The sequence below is a fragment of the Verticillium alfalfae genome, genomic scaffold (genome assembly GCF_000150825.1).
Source record: "Verticillium alfalfae VaMs.102 supercont1.12 genomic scaffold, whole genome shotgun sequence".
Taxonomy (NCBI): Eukaryota; Fungi; Ascomycota; class Sordariomycetes; order Glomerellales; family Plectosphaerellaceae; genus Verticillium; species Verticillium alfalfae.
The window spans coordinates 603,096-623,522 of NW_003315027.1; the positions used below are offsets into that span (position 1 = coordinate 603,096).

The window sequence follows — 20,427 nt, forward strand, 5'->3', positions numbered from 1 at the left end:
GCTCCCTCTATTACTTCAAATGCGTCAATTGAGTCTTCAGAAACCCGCAGAAGCTCTCGAAGACAGACAACTCGAGACCCTCTCTCCATCGGCACGTTACCGCCATGCCGGCCCTCCTGATATCGATGTCAATCTCGAATCCAAGCGCGCAGAGACCTGAGTCATGACTGCCATCTGAAGATTTGTTCTTCCCTCCTTCCTGTTCTCTCGCCTTCTTACGCCGCCAGGCTCGGCTCCAGACATTCTCGCGTGCGCGCCCTGTTCCGCGGAGCTTGTGCTTATCCCACGCCCAACATACGAGCTCGAGCGAGGTCATGAGCGAATCTACCTTCTCACCTACTACGCCCGACACCAACATCCAGTGGAATGGTAAGAATCTCAACCCTCTGTACTCGGCGGAAAGTACCTTTTCCATTTATCAGCTTTCATCCCCCCTCGACGCCTGTGTTGATGGCCTCATCGGTGCAAAACTCCATGCAAGCGCCCATCGTCTCGTCTTGTTTCCCTGCACGAACTCGGTGATGGCGTAGTTGTTTATGCCGTGCTCGCGCAGCTTTTCTACGATTGTCTCGAGGCTGCTCTGCTTTCCAAGCATGGAAGTATACCACTGAATTGCGTCGCGGAGGGCAAGAGACTCTTCGATTAGGCGCGTGACAAAGGCTACTTCGCCGCCGGGTGTGACCATCTCCACAGGAGCGCCCGTGCACGCCGACAAGGGGGGACGGGATTTCTGCTTCGCAGAGGCAAGGAGGTCGGCGTCGGATTCGTAGAAGGGAGGATTGGTCATTGTGAAGTCAATGGCCGCTGGATGTGCTGGGATGAGGGGATCTGAGCTCTGCCGAGAGATAATCTGAATGCGATTCTGGACGTGATTTAACTCAACATTCTTCTTTGCAAAACTGAGGCTCTTGGGATCCACGTCTAGGCTGGTCAGTCAATCGGCCGCAAGAAGAGACGAGGCGTACTACCGGTTGCAATAAAAGACCAGTTGCGCTGTTGGCAAGCAAGTAGAGGGTAGATGCAGCTTGCCCCAGTACCAATGTCGAGGCCCGTCATCTTTCGGCCACGCTCGGCATAGGATGAGCCGTCAATGAGCTCCTTGAGCCATAGGATGTAATTGTGGCGGACGGGCACCTGTATGTGATTAATTGGATTCAATGATGATGCCTGCCAGTGCCGAACCTACAGGAGGGCATAACCTGTCGTCAGGAAGTTCTATTTTAAGACCATAGTCGATTTTGAGCAGCGTTTTGGTAAGCTGCATAACAGCAGCTGGATTATTGAAGTCGAGGTTCCCGCTGCGAAGCCTGTCATCGTTCGTAAGAAGAATGCACGTCACTTGGGCAGGTCTACTTACAATAGACCAAACTCCGAATCCTCACGACTGAGTTGTCTGAAGTCAAGTTCGCTCAGATACAGGTCGCGAAAGTACGTATCTGCATCAACTCCAGGCGCGGGGCGTTCTTCTCGGTGACGTCTTGTGCTGTAGGTCGTTGCACCATGTCTCGAACCATCGGTTAGATGACTTGCAGTGCTTTTTCCATCACTGGGCTTCTTTCTCTTGGTGCCGGTCATTTTCTCAAGTACTTAGTATCGCTTCGCGAAGTTGGCAATGCCTTTTGGCTTCGTGATATGGTCGTGTGTTTGCGATGTTCATGGGAAAAACTCCTGGGAATGACCAATAGTGAACTACCCCGCCAAAACCTTCCTCGAGAAACGGGAGGCCCGTGCATCCACCAAAAGTGCTTTGCCAGTCGCCGCCTTGGTAGACACCAGCGAAGGATCAATTTTGGTCCCTTTGATAGGTAATGTATACACGAGTGCCTAGAATAGCATGCAGTTTAACTGTCTCATGGAAGTCGCTCTCGCATGTTGTTTTCTGTTCTGAAGAATCCCCCGACCAACCTACACTCATACATGTCAATACCGCGGAATCCCTCTGGCAATTCCATGCAGTGGTCTCATGCGCGCAAGCATCAAATAGGTATGACTCCAGGGTAACATGTCAAAGTGAGTGTCAAGTTCGGTCCAAAATCCTGCTACCACATCGCGTAGAAAACGTGAGAGACCAGTCATACAAAATATGGGTATCATTCGCTTCTTATGACCGGTGGAAGCCAATAGACACCCTGATTGAGTGCTCAGACAGCACGACTCATGAAACTCCGACACAGTTCTTTCGAGGCAAGTGCCACGGGGACCTCATAGCTCTGGTCTTCCCTAGACTTCCGTTCGTCGCCGCTCGTGTCAGTTCTCAGACAGGGGAAAGCAAGTTGGCGCGTCCATCCTCAGCTGTATCAAATACCTGGTCGATAAGCCCAAGATACGGCAGCCGCAAGCGTAGCAAACACACTGGCCACGCCCAAGCCCCACGGCAGCACGACTCCTAGCATGGTGATACTCGCCATGGTCGAGAGAATGCCGCCCGAGGGAGCATAGCCGTTGTACATGTATGACTGGAATGCGGCAACAGCGACTCCTTTCCATCGAATCAAGGTCAGCAAGAGGATAATGCCGGTCTCAGGGTAGCGAGCACGTGTCAAGATACTCACCTACACTAAAGCCAACGAAACCAAAAGCAACGCCGAGGACGATGATGCTTGCCATGGCAAATGTTGCTACCCATAGCATGAACGTGGCGACTATGTCTGATTCGGTGAGCTGACAGAGCGTCATGGATACAGACAGCGGCGTGCGACCTACGAGGTTCTGAGTACCATTCTGTCGGTGAACTCCAGATCTGCTGTAGCGGATGGCTGGCACTGAGCGCCGCTGGGATAGGAGGGTATCCGGGGTACAGCCATGCCGGTAAACGAGGCATCAGCACATGGACTGTGGTGCATGACGCTGCGGAGCTTGGGATTATCATCGTATCGGGATTGAATAAAAAGTTGACGCTTCCATTGTTTCGTGACGAGGCGGGGGGAATAAGCCGAGTATATGAGGAGTGAACCAGTTGCGGATCGCGCGGAATGAAACATCTTTGGCGTCTTTCAGATGATGATCGCCATCGTTCGAAGCCATCTGCGGTGTGACTTTGAGATGTCCGGGTGTTTCCCGGGTTGGCCGGATCGTCGGGCTCCAGGTCGTCCGTTATGGTTCAGCGGGCTGGGTTGATTCCCCTTCGAGTTCGACCACACGTCAGCACCGCCTTATGACAGGTGCATACTTTTTTGCAGTGTATAGATAGATACTCTCCATGCCGTATATTCGTCATGCATCGACGCTAAACAGGGTAGCAATCCAGAATGTCTCCATCCGGCCCGTTGCCTCAATCACGTCATCCCATCATCCAGCGTCCCTCATCAGTGATAAATCATAATTCATAGCCCAGAATTCACTGCCCAAGAAGCAATACCCGCCACCGCCATCCGTCCAGGAGTTTCAAATCCTTTTCTTCAAGTAGACCGTCGCCCTTTTCGATCCTCGATGAAAGCTTCTTGAGCCTCTTGTTGATCGTTTTGGCCACCAACAACGTTACTTCGTTCGAAAAGACATACAGCACGGCAAAGACAAAAAAGGCGATACTCGCAATATTATTGCGACCGAGGACAGTGTCCTTGATCTTCGCCAACAACGCGCGCGTTCGAACAAAGGAGTGCTCAGTATCAGTCACAGACTTGTCCTCTTTCTTCTCCGATGGTGAGCGTCGGAAGATAAAGTTGACAGTAGGAATAATGGTAGCGCTGCGCCTGTCAGTCATGTAACCCTAGGTTTGAGAAGAGGAAGACGTACACAATGCTGCCGATGAGCCACTTCCGCCACCGGTGCTTCTCAGCATCGCTAATGAGGATCTTGACCTCCTCTCGCAATGTTCTCAGGTCAAAGCTCGCCTTGTTCAACTGCATGCGATACTGCTGTTCGAGCTCAAGGGGCACGGGTGTACCACTGAGCCGCTGCCTGTTCTTTTGCAGAGTGTAGAGCTCGCCAAGTGCTTCGAGGGTCTGTCCTCGAACATAGCGGATATCTTGGGGGGACGTGACCATGGGCGCAGACAAACCCGTCTGCTGTTGAGCTAGCAACGGGGCGCCGGCCGTTCCATCGTACTGGGACGAGTACGACATGGCAGCCGGCCCCGGCATCTGCTCTACGCTGGGGCCAACGGGACCTGTGGGGGTGGGATACAGGGAAGGGTCGTAAGGCTTGGTCGAGGCATCATAAGGTTTGGCGGCAGGTCCATATGGCTTGGGCGACGGATCGTACGGCTTGGAAGTGTCATGCTGCTTAGAGGGCGTGTCATACGGCTTTGACGGGTCGTAAGGCTTCGTTGTTGACCCATTTGGCCTAGGAGACGGATCATATGGTCTGGATGTTGGCGGCAGCTCGCTCGAGCCTGGAGGGTACGCGCCGGAGCCAGATACGGGATCGGGGTAAGATGAGGGCCGATCCCACGGCCTCGACGACGACGGCTCTTCAGGCCCAGCGAAGCCGCTGCCCCCAGACATGGCGTACTGGGAGGGGCCGTCGTAAGGCTTTGCCGACGTCGTAGTTTGGTGAGCGTCCATACTGGGTGGGGTGACGTGCCTCGTGGTGAGAACTGGCGGTATGCGCTCTTGCGGAGCCTCGGGACCTCAATGCGCGGGGTACGTCGCGGTCGTTGTCACCTCTGTAGATTGGCCTTGGGATATGAAGATGTCTCGAACAAAGAGATGACGGGGTCGCGGGATCAAGGAAGAACAAAAAGACAAGACATTCACAATCAAGCGAGGCGAGGCAAGGGGAGACAATGTGGCGTGGCACCGATTCAGAGTGCGATGAATCGATGCCAGAAAATGAGGTGGCAGGCAGGGTCGGGTCAAATGCAGTGGCAGGGAAGCCGCCAGCGGGAAGGGCGGGGCTGTTGACGGGGCAGGTGGGGTACCGATTGGTCTTCAGCTGGCAGGAGGCGGCCAGTGCCTTCTTGCCTCGCCTCTGCTATCGCACTGTCCACAACTTGATTCGAACCTGCCAAGTGCGACTGGCCACAGCTCATCAATCGGACATTTGTCTCCCAGCACCACGTACCGTATTCGAACCATGGCCGACAGCAACGCCTCACGATTCACGCCCCAAAACCAAACAGCTACCCAGCGCGTGGCGACAAATACTGTCGGTCTCGTGGCCCTTTCCGACTTTCGCAAGCGACGCGCTGAGGCCATCGAACAGCACGAGCGTGAAGCCCGCGAAGCTGCCTTTCCTGGCGGAGCGACACCAGACCGATCCGACTCTGCGACGCCGGCAAATGCTACGAGCGACTCTGGCGACGCTTCAGCGAGACCGATCAAGAAGAAGAAAAAGAAGAACAAGACCGTCGGCAGCAAGCTGTCTTTTGGCGACGATGAAGAGGACGAGGACCCCGTGACCGTGGGGAAATCAAAGACAGGCGAAAACAAGGCTCCATCAAAGCTCGCTGCCAATACTTCTGTCGGCATTGTCCCGAAAGCTCAGACGAAATCCGCACTACGACGAGAAGCTGCGGAGCGAGAAGCGTTGCGACGTGAGTTCCTCGTCATACAGGAGGCGGTTAAAGCCACGGAGATTGCGATACCCTTTGTATTTTATGATGGAACCAACATCCCCGGTGGCATTGTTCGAGTGAAAAAGGGGGACCACATATGGGTATGTCTCGATAAAAGCCGTAAAGTCGGTGCTGAGCTCGGTGTCGGCGAAAAGGCGAATGCGAGGAGGGAATGGGCGCGAGTTGGTGTAGACGACTTGATGCTCGTGAGAGGATCAATGATCATACCGCACGTAAGTACAGCAAAGCCTTCGTGACGCCTTGAATCTAATTGCTTGTAGCATTACGAATTCTACTTCTTCCTCATGAACAAGAGCGTCGGCCCCGACGGCGAGCGTCTTTTCGCATATTCTGCAGAAGCACCCCCGACGAAAGACTTGCCCGCCGATACGGAAGACGAACCTGCCGTACCCCAGGGTGGGCTTACCACGGCTGCAGCATTGAAGGCTGCTGCCATCAAGGCTTTGCCTGACATATCAACGTTGGAGGGCTACAACGATGACCCGGCATACACAAAGGTCGTAGATCGACGGTGGTATGAGCGGAACAAGCATATCTATCCTGCCAGCACTTGGCAGGATTTCGACCCCGAGAAAGACTTCCAGGATGAGGTGCGCAAGGACGCCGGTGGCAACACGTTCTTCTTTTCGAAATGAGCAGTCAACGATTCAATTTCTGATGAGCGTGTTCAAACTTGACTCTACAGACGTCAGTCAAGGTAACGACAAGGCCTGGAAGACCCAACATACTGTGCAAGTGGCTCAGCCGACCAGCAACTTGGCAGCTACAGCCGCGCCACAAAGCACCCACCAGCCAGGCCAGAAAACCAAGACTATGAGTGTGTTTACTCCTGGCCCAAGTATGACCATGGCAAAGTCATACTCCATTCGCTTGCGAATCCGCCGGACACGTTTCGACTTGCAAACAATGTTGCAGGCTTTTGCCGAACCGAGTACGAGTGATCTCGTCAGGCCCAAGGACCGTGTTGCGATAATTCGTGACGCAAAAAGCGCTGTTGCCGCTGTGTAAGCTGCCAGGAAGTAGGTCCTCAGAATGACAGACAGCCAAACGGCGCCGAGGAGTCGCTGGAAACCGAGGGCAAGGTTGACCGTCCTCGCAAACAGAGTCACGAACTCGGACCCTGGCCGGATGGCGATGGAATCGATGGGGGCAATAACGACGGTATTCATGGTGCATATGACTTGTTGACTACAGAAAGTTCATGAACAGTCATGGAGCCTGGTCTGAATCATAGAAGGAGCATCGGGCCTCTCGAAAGTAAGAAATACGACGGGCAGACCTGATGATGCCCAAGACCGTCTATATACCGCACGTCTGCAGCAGCCTCCCTATGCCAGGACCCCGCCTCTCAACCCCGCCCGCGCCGGCCGTGGCTCCGACTTACTTCCGTGCATCAACTACGGTACCGGCGGTTAACATGTCTCCATGCATGTCTGTGCAGCAGAACCGGCGAATTCAATTCGATTCATCGACCCTTGAGATCATTTTGACGTGAACATACCCCACAGGCCCAGGCCCCCCTGAGGCGAACGACAGCAGCACGTGGGACGCTGATTCGTCGGATTTTCGACGTGCCGTGTTGGCTGGTGCCCCGCGACGCGGGAACGTGGGATGGCGATGAAATTGATTCGCTGCTTGGGGTGAGCTGGACCAGCGAATGGTCTTATGCTGGGAAGTTGTACGTGGGGGTGACTGATGGGGCCCTCCATCGTTTTCGTTCAGTGAAGAGAATCCGGAGCGCCCTGCCTCTACCCTCGCCGTCGCCCCTCCTGTCGGGTCACATGACAAAACACCCTTGGCGGAAGCGACAGCTCTGTATTGAATACAGCGAGCGACTGACCCATAATGCCTCAGGGGAGAACTCCAGACATTCCAGACCACGCGAGCATGGCGGGGGATGCTTGTGCGGTTCCGTGGCACGGTGGAGATGGAGATGGATCCTGAAGTGAATTGATTCACATAAAGACGGATAATGCATACCCTTTTTTTTTTTTTTTTTTTTTTTTTCTTTTTCCCATGGTGTGGCCTGGTAAGCAGCTGACGGCTTCAAAAATGGGCTGGCTATGTTCACTGCTGCTTTCAAGACTGCACATGCGTCCACATTATTTTTGTTCGCCCAAATAGCAGGCAAACCGCTTTGCCCTTTTCTTTTTCTGCCCTCTTTTTCCGGAGAGAGGCGAGGCGAACTTAATAAGTACCCTCAGCGTGTGCCTGAATGTTTAATCTGCGCATTGGGGCCGTCATCAAAGAGGCTGGTCGCAATCACAAGTCAGTGTCTCGAAGCTCACAGCCGGAGGCGCCCGACGCACCAGACCCTCCGCCATTTCGGCCGAAATTGCAAAGAGGGGTCTCTTTTCCTCATCCAACGCGCCCTTTGTTCGACAACCTCGGACCCTGGCAAGCATTCGTCAAGCTAAGCTTTTTGACCGTCGCCCTACGGCCGGGAGCGCAGCAGGAAGCCGGCTGGGAGCGCAGCAGGAAGCCGGCTGGGCACCACAGGGCTACAGGAAGACCAGGGGCATCGGGGTTTGCTTGGATGGGTCAACGTGCCAGAATGCGTACGAGCGCGTGTCCAATTCCCAACCTCGGCCCCTTTGACGACTCGCCTCCTTCTAGCTTTGGCACTAGAACGATAGCCACAATCTGGTGGCCACCCGGCGACTGGCAAATTGGCGCGCAGGGCGCGATCCGGATAAACGCCTCCTCAAATCGAGCTTGATTTCCGACCGTTGTCTGCCAAGCTATGCCGTTTCCTGCCAACTTCCGATGCGACGCCTGCCGAAGAGCCGTCCTGGTGCGGCTCTGCGTGGACACCATGTTGCGCCAGACCCTGCTCAGGCGCATCTCATGTTGGCCGTGACTGGTCAGTACGTAAACCTTCTCCACGATTGCAGACCCTATTACGAGCATGTTCGTTTGGCTATCGCCCGAGGGCCCTTGGGTGGCCCAGCACGGCGACGGTTGGCCACCACACCACTGCTGTCTGGCGCAAGTATCCTGGGGCTCGATGCCAGGAATGCCGTTGTAGCCGGATAGAGCCGCACTGGGTTTCCCACAAAGGAAGGTCGTTATCAAGAATGTGGATGCGCGCGTACACGACCTCGTGGTCGGGAACTTCCAGGTCTGGTTTGGGATCAGCGCACTCCAAAGTCTCCATTGTGTACGCGATGGCCGCACAGATGCGACGTTCGCAGGCATCTTCGCGTGAGCTTGGGTCTCCATCTTTGTATGCCCTTATCTTGGATCCATGGAGTCGGGTAGCCCGCTGGAGTAGCGGTTCCAGACCCCTTGACGAATTGACGAGACGAATAGCAAGCCGGCGAGCGCTCGACATGTGCAGGTGAGACGAGACTTATCATCTGGAGGTATGGGGACCCCTCGTCGGACAAGGGCGCCCTTCCCATGTCCAGTTCCTACCCGACTACCCACCCCGCAAACGACTAGACACTGATGTCTCATGGACCGATACCGCGTGAGGAAGGTGAGTGTCGAGAGGGACGGCGCCACGTTGCCTGGGGTGGTGTGCTACCGAGTTTGTCCCCCTGGAGATAAATATGATGGCCGCCCATCATCGATGCGAACATGTTTCTCGCCTTGAAGTCTTGTCCCCCCAGCCCACCTGGCATTGTATCCAGCTTCCCGAGGATCTGTTTCAGACGCCTACAAAATGTCTGTCGAGAAGGACACCGTGAACGCGTCCTCCGCTGTTGACGGCATCGGTGCGCCAACTCCCTTGGACGAGAAGAACACAACTGTCGACAATGTGTCGACCAAGCTCAGCGACGATGAGGAGCACCACGAGGAGGACCTCTATGTGCCCCTCAAGATGGATGCCGATCTGCCTCCCGAAGGCAACCCCCTCACCATCCGTGCCGTCGTCGTCGGTTGCATTCTCGGATCGCTTGTCAACGCATCCAACGTCTACCTAGGTAGGTCAAAGTCTCTCAACTACAACCCCCAACAACTGCTGACTTTCCTGTCAAGGTCTCAAGACCGGCTTCACGTTCCTCGCCAGCATGTTCGGCGCCCTTTTCGGTTACGGCATCCTTAGACTCATGTCGCGGACCAACATCCCCATCATCGGTGGCTACTTTGGTCCTCAGGAGAACAGTATCGTCCAGGCTGCTGCCACTGGTGCTGGTGGCTTCGCCGGCATTTTCGTGGCTGGCATTCCCGCCATGTACCGTCTTGGTCTGCTCAGCGACTCGCCAAAGAACGACATTGGCAAGATTTTCACTTTGACCATCTCTTGTGCCTTCTTTGGTATCTTCTTCGTTACCCCCTTGCGCAAGTTCTTCGTCATTCGCGTTGCGCGCGAACTGCGCCTGATGTTTCCGACCGCGACCGCCGCGGCGCTGACCATCCGTTCTATGCACGCCGGCCTTTCGGGAGCTCGGGAGGCTTTCAGCAAGCTCAAGGCTGTGTCGACGGCGTTTGTCGTCTGCATCGTCCACCGTGTCGTTTCGTACTATGCCGTCGGCATTCTGTACGACTGGCACTTCTTCACCTGGATCCATATTTGGAGCGGCTATTCTTCGTGGGCTCTGAACATTGAGTCTTGGGGATGGTACTTTGAGTGGACCACTGCCTTCATCGGTTCCGGTATGCTCATCGGTCTCAACTCTGCCCTGTCCATGTTTGCCGGTTCCGTTCTCGCATGGGGTGTCATCGGACCTGCTCTCGTCCACTACGGCGAGTGCATCGGCAAGGACGTCTCCGACGGCGACCCGAAGTGGGATGGTCTGTACAGCTTCTACTCTCTGGCCAACATCGGCAAGGGCCCCTCGTCTCCCCGGTACTGGCTGCTCTGGCCCGGTGTCATGATCATGGTGTGCGCCTCCATGGCTGAGCTGGCCGTGCACTGGAGGATCATCTCGTACGGCGTCAAGGCCCTCTGGTCTTCTTCGTGCGCCTCAATCCACTCGATGGCCGAGAAGCGGGGCAAGCGCATCGAATTCTTCGCCAAGCGTGCCGACGCATACAGCACGTCGTCGGAGCAAGACGTCGTCAAGGACCCTTCGCCGCCTGAGGATCAGGTCCCCATGTGGATGTGGACGTCTGGTCTGCTGGTCTCGATCGTTCTCGCCATTGTCCTCATGGCCGTCGAGTGGAAGATCCACGTTGGCCTGACCATCCTGGCGCTGGTGCTGGCGTTCCTCTTCTCTTTCTTGGCCATCCAGATTGGTGCCGTGACTGACCAGACGCCTTTGACGGCAGCCGCCAAGGCCTCGCAGCTTGTCATCGGTGGTGCCACCTCGGGCATGGGATACGGCGTGCAGCACGCGCAGCGCGTCAACCTCGTGGCCGGTGGTCTCGCCTCGGGTGCCGCTGACGTGTCAACGGCCCTGACCTCCGACTTCCGCACCGGTTTCCTGCTCGGCACTCCTCCCATCAAGCAGTTCATCGCCCAGGCCATCGGCACCTTTGTCTCAGTGTGGCTCGCCCCGGGTCTGTTCATCCTCTTCACCACTGCCTACCCCTGCATCATCAACCCGGATATCGATGGCGGCCACTGCGCCTTCGGCGCCCCCTCTGTCGGCGCCTGGGCTGCCGTTGCGCAGGTCGTCACCGAGCCCAATGTCAGCATCCCGCTGTCGTCCGGCATCTTCTCCATCGTCATGGGTGTTCTCTCCATCATCCAGGTTGTCCTCCGCCACCACTACCTCGTCGGCGAGCGTGAAAAGTACCGCGAGTACCTCCCCAACTGGGGCGCCATTGCTCTGTCGTTTGTCATTCCCGGCCCCGTCTTCACCAACGCCGCTCTGCTCGGTGCCATCATCTCGGCCGTCTGGCGCAAGTGGAAGCCCGCCAGCTTTGAGATTTACGCCTACGCCATCGCTGCCGGTATGATTGCCGGTGAGGGCATGGGCGGTGTCGTCGGCGCCGTTCTGCAGCTCGCCGGTGTCTCGGGAGATATCAAGGGCACCATGGTCGGATGCCCGATGAACTCATGCTAAGTCGTGTCTTCATTCTTTCTTCGGGGGCATGACGATAGTTTTCATGAGACACGAGGGGGCAGAAGCACTCTACGGTAATGAGGAGGTGGATAGTCTTTAGGAGCGAGTATTTAGGCAGCAGCCAAATCAATCACTTTTTATTGAATTACGGATCCTACTCAGCATTATGACTATGTGGTGTGTGGATCGGATGATATGATTTTGTTCCTACTTGCTGACATGCAGTCCTGGACAGGCACCGAGATTGAGTCACCGAAGTGCATTTTAAGTGCTTACATTTTTTACAGGGGAGGGGTTCTCGGAGTAAATGGAGGATTCCGATCCCGGGTGTCGGTCGCCGTCAGGATGTTGCTTCAGGCCACGGACAGACTTGCTCTCGATCTTGTTGGGTTTACCGCTGCTGATGGGCGACGTTTCGGTCGCAGTTGAGGGTGCCGCATGCGGTTGCGCTGAAGCTAGTCTCCGTCTCCCGCGTCGGTCTCCTCGTCGCCTCGTCGTGAGAACAGTGGAGTTCCCAATCGCGCGCTGTTGACCGAATGCGCCAGCAGCTTGAACTGGCCGCCCACCACCTACTCCATGGCAGTATGACATTGCCGGGGCGCGGGCGCGGGGGGGGGAGGGGGGCAGCCATCGATTGAAGATGACAGGTCACTACACGAAAGAAGGAGGGCACCAGTGTAACCTGCAAGCTGCAGTCAAGCAAGCGGTCAGTGGCATTACGAGAGCCCAGGTCCTATTTCGAGAGACGGACGGCGGTCGGTCCCTTGAAGAGATGCGTCAGCAGGCTCTACTCCGTCCGACTGCGACCGGTGCCGTGCGACGATGGACGTTCTCATGACTGAGGCCCGCGTTGGCGGTGAGGAGGTTGGTTGACAGCGATTGCAACGTTGCGCCTGGTTCATTTGGGACACGAGCCGGGAGTGGGCGGCGCGGCGCTATTCGGAGACATTGAGCCATTGCTTTCGTCTAGGCACGGCGGGCGACAGCACAGCATGCATCTTGGATACTCTGTTCGGCGGCCTCGTTTCCCCTGGCAAGGGAACGACGTGTCAAGGTGCAGACCAGAACAGGTAAGACACGATCACGAAGGCTCTAGAAAAGTAGCTGTAAAGAGAGGCGGGAAGAGGGGTACACGGGACAGCCAAGGCGCAGGGATCGGAGCTTCGGCACCTGGCCCAAGTGCCGCGCCCAGCACGGCTGGTGGATGAGGGGAGGGGAGGGAGGTCACCAGTGGCCTTGAGGAACAGTGATGAGGGATCCTACGCGGCCCCCATGGGTCTGCCGGGCGATCAATCCTGCAGCCCAGCCGCCAGGCAGCCTCCCGCGGTGCCGATGCCCGATTGCAGCTTTGTTCGCCTACTCTCTGCTGCTCGTTCGCGCCTGCTCTTGCGCGTAGCCAGGAACCAGGTACCATGGGAGCTGAAAATACTGATGCTTTCGTTTGTTGGAGGCGGGGCCACTAGGTCGGAGAAGAAGGGGACACAAACTTCTCGAACACAAGAGTCGTGTCTTGCAAATACTGTATGCCCGAGACATGGCCCCTCGTGGTGGTGGACGGGAGCAGCAGCCAGCACCTCTTGTTCGCACTCCACCAGGAGCCCGGCCTCCCCGGCTTCTCGCCATCGAACGTCTGAAGAGACCCTGCGTCGGCCGAAATACGAACAGATCTGCGGTCACGAACCACCCCGACCTCCAAGTCGGCGGCGATCGACGCAAGCCCACAGGAGGGAAAGGTCTCTGCTGATGCTCGTCGTCCTTGCGCTCGCCATTCGCCGCACGCAACGATCGGATTCTTTGCTGCCGCCCCTGTTGGCGGAGTTGGTCGGAGGGTTCACAGGCTGAGGCGGAGCGCAACAACTACACTCAATGGACGGTCGCGGCTGGAGGGGTATACGAGCGTCGTGCTACGTCATGGTCATGATCATCACTGGTGGTTGGGGTTGTTTTTTTGGGACCGGCATTCGTTCATCATGGAAATGCAGTCGGGTAGTCTCTCTCAGAGGGAGTGCTCATGGCAAAGATGAACATGGGACATGTTTTGGTATATAACGCGTGGATCGTCCACGTTTGAAGCGTTCCTGGATTCTCCAAAACACCTGTTCCTATCCGGCATTCACTCCACATACGCATTAAGTTGCACGTTTGTTTTAAATTACCTCCTTCCGAAAGTACTATCCAACACCAAAGACATCTACATCGTCACAGTCACGATGCACGCCTCACTTCTCTCCCTCCTGCTGGCCCCCTTGGCCCTCGCCAGCCCCATCCTCTCCCGCGCTGACAAGCAGACCTGCTTCTCAACAACATCGGCCGTAAAGTCATGGGAGCTGAAGTCCTTCGACTTCCATGCCAACTACATCTTCTCGACCCCATCGCATCAGAACTCGTGGGGCTACGTTTCCTTCGTCCTAGAAAACGCCATTCTCGGCACAAAGACAAAATGCGAAGCCTCGAGCAGCAGCCTAAACGACTTTTTCTACGGCGATGTTGACTACCAGTGTGAGGCGCCAGAGGGAGACGTTCCCAAGGATGAGCCGAGATTGTCGCAGACCACGTTCCGCTTCGACCGCCCCGGCGGAGAGGTCCAGGTCGCGCAGAGCTGGTATTGCTTCGACGACCCGCAGTTCCCGTAAGTTCTGCCCAGCCACGTTTGGTTGTGTATAGTGACCACCTCATGCTGACACGTACAGGTCTACGATCACGGCGAAGGGCGGAGAGAGTGTGAAGCTCGACTGTGAGGAGACGTATACCGAGAACAGTAACTGGACCATTGGGGAGATCTACTCGCAGAGGGACATAACGTGTGGCATTGTTGACCTGACGGTGCCGGTGAAGGAGATTTCAGCCGTGGCTTGAGGGGCTTAGTGATGTCAAAGCATGTGATTAATGTCATTTCAGCGGTACATTTCAATTATTACGCTTCGGATACCTTGGGTTACTCCTTGCTTTATGCTCCGTCGAAACCAGCTCTGGAACGTATTTCGCACTTGTAAACCGAATCAGTCCATGTTACCTGCATCATACATACTGTCATGCGTCACGCGCGCCTGAATCGAATTACGTACCAAAGATAACCCAGAAGTTGATTAGGTACAACGATGAGAGAATCGTGCCTTGACTAGCATGTGGCGGACAACATTGCACTAGCCGTGAACTTCAGCCGTCAGCCCATACATGGCCACAAACACGGACTGCCGCATCTCGCCGCCGGAGACCGTTGCCTGCCCGCACCCCAGGCCTCATTACTCGCCCTCACAGCCTGAATCGTAACATATTTGAACGAACTTTCAACACTTTACGCTCAGCAAACAACAAAAAAATGTGTGAAAGAGCATGGTAAACTTGTGAAAGGGTTAGAGGTCAACACGAGCGAACAAGCCAGCGTATCCTGCCGTTATCACCGACACCAACTGTTTCGCTCTCCAGCTTGACCAAAGGCAACTCATTGAATACATGCGAATGAGGGCGCTCTTCTATGCGTCATTCAGATGACAATTTCTTGCCTGCTATCTTGGCCCAAGTGGCAAGCTCCGAGCGCTTCCCTGCAGCAAAAACATGCCGTGACGGAGCCATACTGGGCAATTCCTTGTGCACCATAAAAAATATCACAGGCACAATCTATGTCTCATGTATCAAGACGCGTAATTGAATGCCGGGCAGGATCCCCGAGAACTAGGTGTGCGAATGGAGGCAGTCCACATCACGATGGACTCTCTTCTTCTTCTTACAAGCCCATACTGAATACTATCGTGTGCTTCACGTCGTAAAGAAACCGAAGCTCATCTACAGCCGCACTCTCCACATACAACCTACCAAGATGACCGATTTCAGGCAATCTATCCACCACTGTGAAGCTATGACGGGAATGAAGCACGGTCCTAATGATTGTCGACAATCATAGACCTGACAAATCGTGTTGAAAGTTTTAACAAGAGCTGACACCATAGCAGCAGTGGCCTGAGGAAGGAGCCTGATTTTAAGGCCTTGGCAAAACGCCTTTGCGGATAAAACCGCCTTCGATGGATGGATTCAGTGGCCTGTTCGGCCATGGTGCTGGAAAGCAACCCGATGGCGCTTTTTCTGAGTCGTTTAAATGTGAAAGGGCCATGCACCCATCTATAGCCGAGCTTGGAAACCCCCGCTGGGTAAGCTGGTTTTCTCTCAATTATTGCTAATCTGGCCATTCCGAAGTGCACCAATCTTGGGTATTATGTTGTAGCAACGTGAGAGCTTTGTAGTAATGTGCCGTAGAAACGGCGTACTTCGCATAAGTCGGTTCGTGTTTTGCCATTCAGTTGATGAATCGATGAAGCGAAGTACAACCAGCAATTGAATCACTTGGCTACTATGGCTCTTCCTTAAGCCCGGCCATCAGAAGGTCCCGGTGGAGGCGTTACTCGGCTATGGAGTCTCTTCGCCCGGTCTCCGACAATGCCCGACTACGTACAGGCTCCCTATTTTCTTCCCTCCCCACGGAGACCGGTTTAAGCCCATCAATGAACCCCATGGGACAAGAATGAGCGCGAAACCGGATCCCTTCCCCATTGGATATCATGGAGCGGCTTTCTGCCCGACGTCTGCAGGACGGTATGCGGGGAAATTCGCTGATGTTCTTGGCCTCATCCTGGCTCCTTGGCACATGAGTCTGGTCGACACGACACTCTAATCAAGTTAAGCTTGTTTTCACCCTGAGCTGACCATTGAGCACATGCAAACCAAGCTTAGTTGGTGGCTAGTGCTTGTCGATCAGTTACTCCTCGCTGGGGAGAGAGTTGGCGTGGAATCAACAAATAATGCGCAAAGGAAGCCCCCGTAACAGGTCTCATCGATAAACCCCTCACGCATGTAGTTGTGATCGTCAAAAAAACGGCGAAGACGCTGCAGTTGGCGCACACGCAGTGCAACCAGCCTCGCGTTAGTCTGGGATCCCCACACTGCATCCCGAGAAGATACGATGGTGCAATAAGCAAACAGTCGGGCCTGAAGGATCCCTTGGCATGACATGATGATCATCGAGGACCGGGGAAGATTTCACAGGGGCCATTATTTCAGAACTATAAAGGAAAAGCTGCTGGCACCCTTTCCTTGGTCGCAGTTCTCCGCTGATAGCAGATCATTGTCATTTTGTTCCACCATGTCTCCGACGATACAGCCCGCAAAGTCCGGGAGATGGCGCTGTGCTATCGCCCATCCACACCGAAGATGTCCTGAAAAGTGAAGTCGAAGAACGTCGGGACTACTCCGGGCGCCCGCGGAGAAACCGACCCCGCGAGATCGCACTTGTCCGCAACTGGACTGGTGGATCATGCCTATCTTTGGCTGATGTATGGTGAACTATCTGTACCGAGCACAATGTCGTCGCAGTACTCGACCCATGTAGGAGCTGAACTAATCTACACTAGGATCGAACGCATGCCTGCGAACTCACACTCTGAGAGACTAACTCACAGATCACAGTACAAACATGCGTGTCATCCTGTCGTCGGTTACGTCATCGTCGGCATCCAGCAACATGGTGGTTACCCGAATTAGGCCAGCATATGGATGGCCTCATGCATGACTGTGTGGGCCATCATCAGCGGGCTCACGGCGATTAGTCGCAACTACACCGGCCTGCTGCTGACCCGTTTCTTCTTGGGTATCACTGAAGCTCCTTACTACCCAGGTGCCCTCTACATCCTGGCAACCTTTTACACACGAAAAGAATTAGCCACGCGCATTTCAATTCTTTACACCGGCAATATCCTTGCGACGGCATTTGCTGGTTTGATTGCGTTGGGCATCTTTGAGATGCACGGCATGGTAAGCAGAACTCTTGATTGGGATTTGAAAGATCGCTAACATTCTGGAGGCTGGCATCTCGGGATGGCAATGGCTCTTCATCATACAAGGCGCTGCCACGCTCATCGTCGCTCTCGCGGCCTTCTTCATCCTTCCTGACGAGCCCCTCACTACGAAATGGCTGACACCAGAGGAGCGTAAGCTAGCCCATGAAAGAACCCAAGAGGATACTGTGGCAAACCAGGGCCAGACTACAACCTGGTCAGGCATTCTGGATGCTGCCAAGGATCCAAAGGTCTGGCTGTTTGTGGCTATGCAGCACGGCCATCTCGGAGCAAACGGATTCAAGAACTTCTTTCCCACTGCCATTCGCACACTTGGATTCAACCAAACGATTACCCTTGTTCTCACGTGCCCGCCGTATCTCATTGCTGGATTTGTTTCGATTGCTTGGTCGTGGTCATCTGGTAGATTCAATGAACGCACATGGTGAGCTAAGTTGCTGTCTGAGTCTCCTGTTGCCTTGCTGACCTTGACAGGCATATCACCATAGGAAAGGCGATCGCTGTATTTGGGTTTGTCTTAGGCTGTGCAACCCTCAACACCGGCGCCCGGTATTGTATGAGCCCCTCCGTGCTAGCGCTCTTCATACGAGCTCCTAAACAACTCCCACCTCGTCCACATTCATGGACTAGATTTATTACCGTGGGCAAAAGGCTAATCCGTCGCATTAGTTGCCATGTGCGTCTTCTCCGTGGGTACCTACTCCTGTAACTCGATTATCCTCGGATGGGTGTCGGCAACTTGCTCGCAAACAAGAGAAAAAAAGGCTTGTTCTCTTGCCATCGTGAACTGCTTGGCTGTCGCAAGTTTCATTTGGACGCCGTACCTATGGCCTGAATCTGACGAGCCTCGTTACACGATGGCCATGTCAACGAGTGCTGCTCTAAGCATTCTGGTGGCAGCTGGCGCGTGGGGCATGCGGTACTGGCTGAAGCAAGAGAACGAGAAGATCCGGCAGTCGGAAGATGAGACGACTGTTTTCTACGCCTACTGAATGAAAGGTCTTGACGACGCCTTGAGGCTCGATCTCGACACGACTTGAGTTGATTCTGGACGAGACGTATCAGGTGTTGAGCTCAAAATTGATAACGGTTGCAAACTAACTGTCGAAATTGGAAGTATTCGATCGCTGCCCATTTCCTTGGCTGCGGTGAGCGAATGGATAAAAGTCAAACTGAACCGGTACCTCTCAAGTGACAGTCTCATCGTACTCCCACGGTCTTTCCACGCGTCTCTGCTCTTCCTCAACTTCACGAAGTCGTGTCCTAACAGCCATCAAAGCTTTCCCCAGCCTATTCTCCCCCCAATGCTTTCTTTGCGACATTGCATGCTTAGCCGTATACCCGATTCCCCAAACACGATCTCTGGACGCCGCTTCACACACTATTCTGTCGCCTGTAGCCAGCAGCTTCCTCTGCAGATGGATGTTCTGAGTAAACTTGGCCAAGTTGCCAGCTTCGACGACCTGACTCTTCACCTCGTCCCATCGTGCTTCGTAAAGTGACGGTCAGCTTCGCCAGTCTCTTCTGTCCTTTTGGGCTGTCCAGTTGCCCATAATTCGACGGCTGCGATCGTGGTTCGCTGAAGCGGGCCTGCCTTGCAAAGCATCATAATTTGTTCGGCGCAATTGAACTTGATCATGCAGGGATCCCCAGATATAGAATCGACGCTGTCCTCCACGTCTGGGGCTATGACATAGACACGAGATCTTGGAGCACTGCGCGTGAGACTTAGAAAACGGAAGGATACGGGGGTCAAAGTGGTCCATGCAATGCATCACGCATGTAGAAGAATAAAAAGTGCTCGCTTGCGGTGTCATTGGGCCTTGCTGCGACGACTGGCTGGGGGGGTCATATCGTGTATGAAGCGAGTGCGTCGAAGTTGTCGATACAACGATGCGCAAACGAAGGATCTCCGAGGCGCAATATTGTGAGACAGGATACACTTTGAACCATCACATCGTTGCGACATGCATGAGTCGATAGGCGGAAGCTTGTTCACTCGTCAAAGCTTAATCCCGACTGGAGGATTCTCCACCCTGGCAGCCACGCAAGAAACAACAGGTAAGGTTTTCTTTCAAAAAAGTGAAGGTGTACAAACAGGGGAATCATTAATTGACGCTACATACATATACAGCTATCATAAAGGTCGTATCGCTTAAGCCAGAGGGGCGCAGCTGAAGGGGCTGCTGACAGTGCCATTGCGGAACTTGAGGTTCTGTGAAAGATTATCATTAGCATTTGAATCCCAACACACTCACCAGGGTAGGTGGCGAAAACTTACGATTTCCTCAATACTGGCGTAGGTACCGCAAACCAGCACATCGATGACAATGACAAACGCCAGGCCGTTACCCGCAGACTTGAGAAGGTTCTCCTTGGCGTTCCACTTGCCCTCCTTGATGAGCATGAACCACATGATGGCGGGGAAGTAGAAGGTGAAGCCGGAGATGAAGAGAGACGAGCTGATGGAGAGGAGCTCGGAGAAGAAGGGGATGGCCTCCGCAATGATCCACGCGACAATGGTGATGACGGTGATGAGCGCCAGCCAGGTGATCCAGCCCATCTTAGTGTTGATGAAGCGGACGATGGAATCCTTGTACATGCGTCCATGAATGTAGCGACCAACGACGGTGGTGTTAATCGAGCCAGAAATGAAGATGACGGGAAGCGCGACGCCAAAGGCAATCTTGGAGACAGTGGGGCCGGCGGACAGAAGGGCCGGCGAGCGGACCTCCTGGCCCACGAAGGCGTAAATCAGGGCGCCGGTCAGAGTGTAAATGAAAATCTCGATAATGCCGAGAGCCCAGATCGACTTGACGTAGTCTTTGGGGGTGTGCATCTCGTCCATGAAGGAGAACTGGCAAACGGCGAAGCTGTAGGCGAACACAATGTTGGTGATGGCGATGAAAGCCTCGGCGAAGGTGATGCTCTCCTTGGGCCAGGCAGACCAGGCGGCCGTGGTGATGTCGCCACGCTGGACACCGGTGGCGATGATGGTAATTCCAATGGCGAGGACGATCGATACGAAGTCGATGTAGCCGAGAATGGCTACCTCGGCGAACGAAGGTGGGACCGCAAGAATGAGGAGGATAATGGCCGAGGTGGG

The 20,427-nt window shown here is 54.7% G+C and overlaps 7 protein-coding genes across 7 annotated transcripts; 4 read left to right on the top strand and 3 right to left on the bottom strand.

Annotated features, from left to right (window-relative positions):
- Positions 1 to 418: 418 nt before the first annotated feature.
- On the bottom strand, positions 419 to 1,575 carry VDBG_08418 (DUF890 domain-containing protein; the record flags this gene model as incomplete). The annotated part of the gene is made up of 4 exons (XM_003001327.1): positions 419 to 921; positions 966 to 1,134; positions 1,187 to 1,307; positions 1,358 to 1,575. The coding sequence occupies 4 exons, from the start codon at positions 1,573 to 1,575 to the stop codon at positions 419 to 421; spliced, it is 1,011 nt and encodes a 336-aa protein (XP_003001373.1).
- A 1,612-nt stretch (positions 1,576 to 3,187) lies between these two features.
- On the bottom strand, positions 3,188 to 4,634 carry VDBG_08419 (conserved hypothetical protein; the record flags this gene model as incomplete). The annotated part of the gene is made up of 2 exons (XM_003001328.1): positions 3,188 to 3,686; positions 3,736 to 4,634. The coding sequence occupies 2 exons, from the start codon at positions 4,443 to 4,445 to the stop codon at positions 3,338 to 3,340; spliced, it is 1,059 nt and encodes a 352-aa protein (XP_003001374.1).
- A 382-nt stretch (positions 4,635 to 5,016) lies between these two features.
- Positions 5,017 to 6,526, top strand: VDBG_08420 (XAP5 domain-containing protein; the record flags this gene model as incomplete). Its single annotated transcript, XM_003001329.1, has 3 exons — positions 5,017 to 5,730; positions 5,779 to 6,108; positions 6,434 to 6,526. 3 exons carry the CDS (start codon positions 5,017 to 5,019, stop codon positions 6,524 to 6,526), a joined length of 1,137 nt encoding a protein of 378 aa, XP_003001375.1.
- Positions 6,527 to 9,185: 2,659 nt separating this feature from the next.
- VDBG_08421 (oligopeptide transporter) lies at positions 9,186 to 11,475 on the top strand (the record flags this gene model as incomplete). The annotated part of the gene is made up of 2 exons (XM_003001330.1): positions 9,186 to 9,447; positions 9,503 to 11,475. 2 exons carry the CDS (start codon positions 9,186 to 9,188, stop codon positions 11,473 to 11,475), a joined length of 2,235 nt encoding a protein of 744 aa, XP_003001376.1.
- A 1,992-nt stretch (positions 11,476 to 13,467) lies between these two features.
- Positions 13,468 to 14,331, top strand: VDBG_08422 (conserved hypothetical protein; the record flags this gene model as incomplete). Its single annotated transcript, XM_003001331.1, has 2 exons — positions 13,468 to 14,104; positions 14,166 to 14,331. 2 exons carry the CDS (start codon positions 13,686 to 13,688, stop codon positions 14,329 to 14,331), a joined length of 585 nt encoding a protein of 194 aa, XP_003001377.1.
- A 2,688-nt stretch (positions 14,332 to 17,019) lies between these two features.
- VDBG_08423 (MFS transporter) lies at positions 17,020 to 18,496 on the top strand (the record flags this gene model as incomplete). The annotated part of the gene is made up of 4 exons (XM_003001332.1): positions 17,020 to 17,277; positions 17,327 to 17,745; positions 17,796 to 17,875; positions 17,991 to 18,496. The coding sequence occupies 4 exons, from the start codon at positions 17,020 to 17,022 to the stop codon at positions 18,311 to 18,313; spliced, it is 1,080 nt and encodes a 359-aa protein (XP_003001378.1).
- Positions 18,497 to 19,476: 980 nt separating this feature from the next.
- On the bottom strand, positions 19,477 to 20,160 carry VDBG_08424 (amino acid transporter; the record flags this gene model as incomplete). Its single annotated transcript, XM_003001333.1, has 2 exons — positions 19,477 to 19,536; positions 19,603 to 20,160. 2 exons carry the CDS (start codon positions 20,158 to 20,160, stop codon positions 19,477 to 19,479), a joined length of 618 nt encoding a protein of 205 aa, XP_003001379.1.
- Between the last annotated feature and the right edge of the window lie 267 nt (positions 20,161 to 20,427).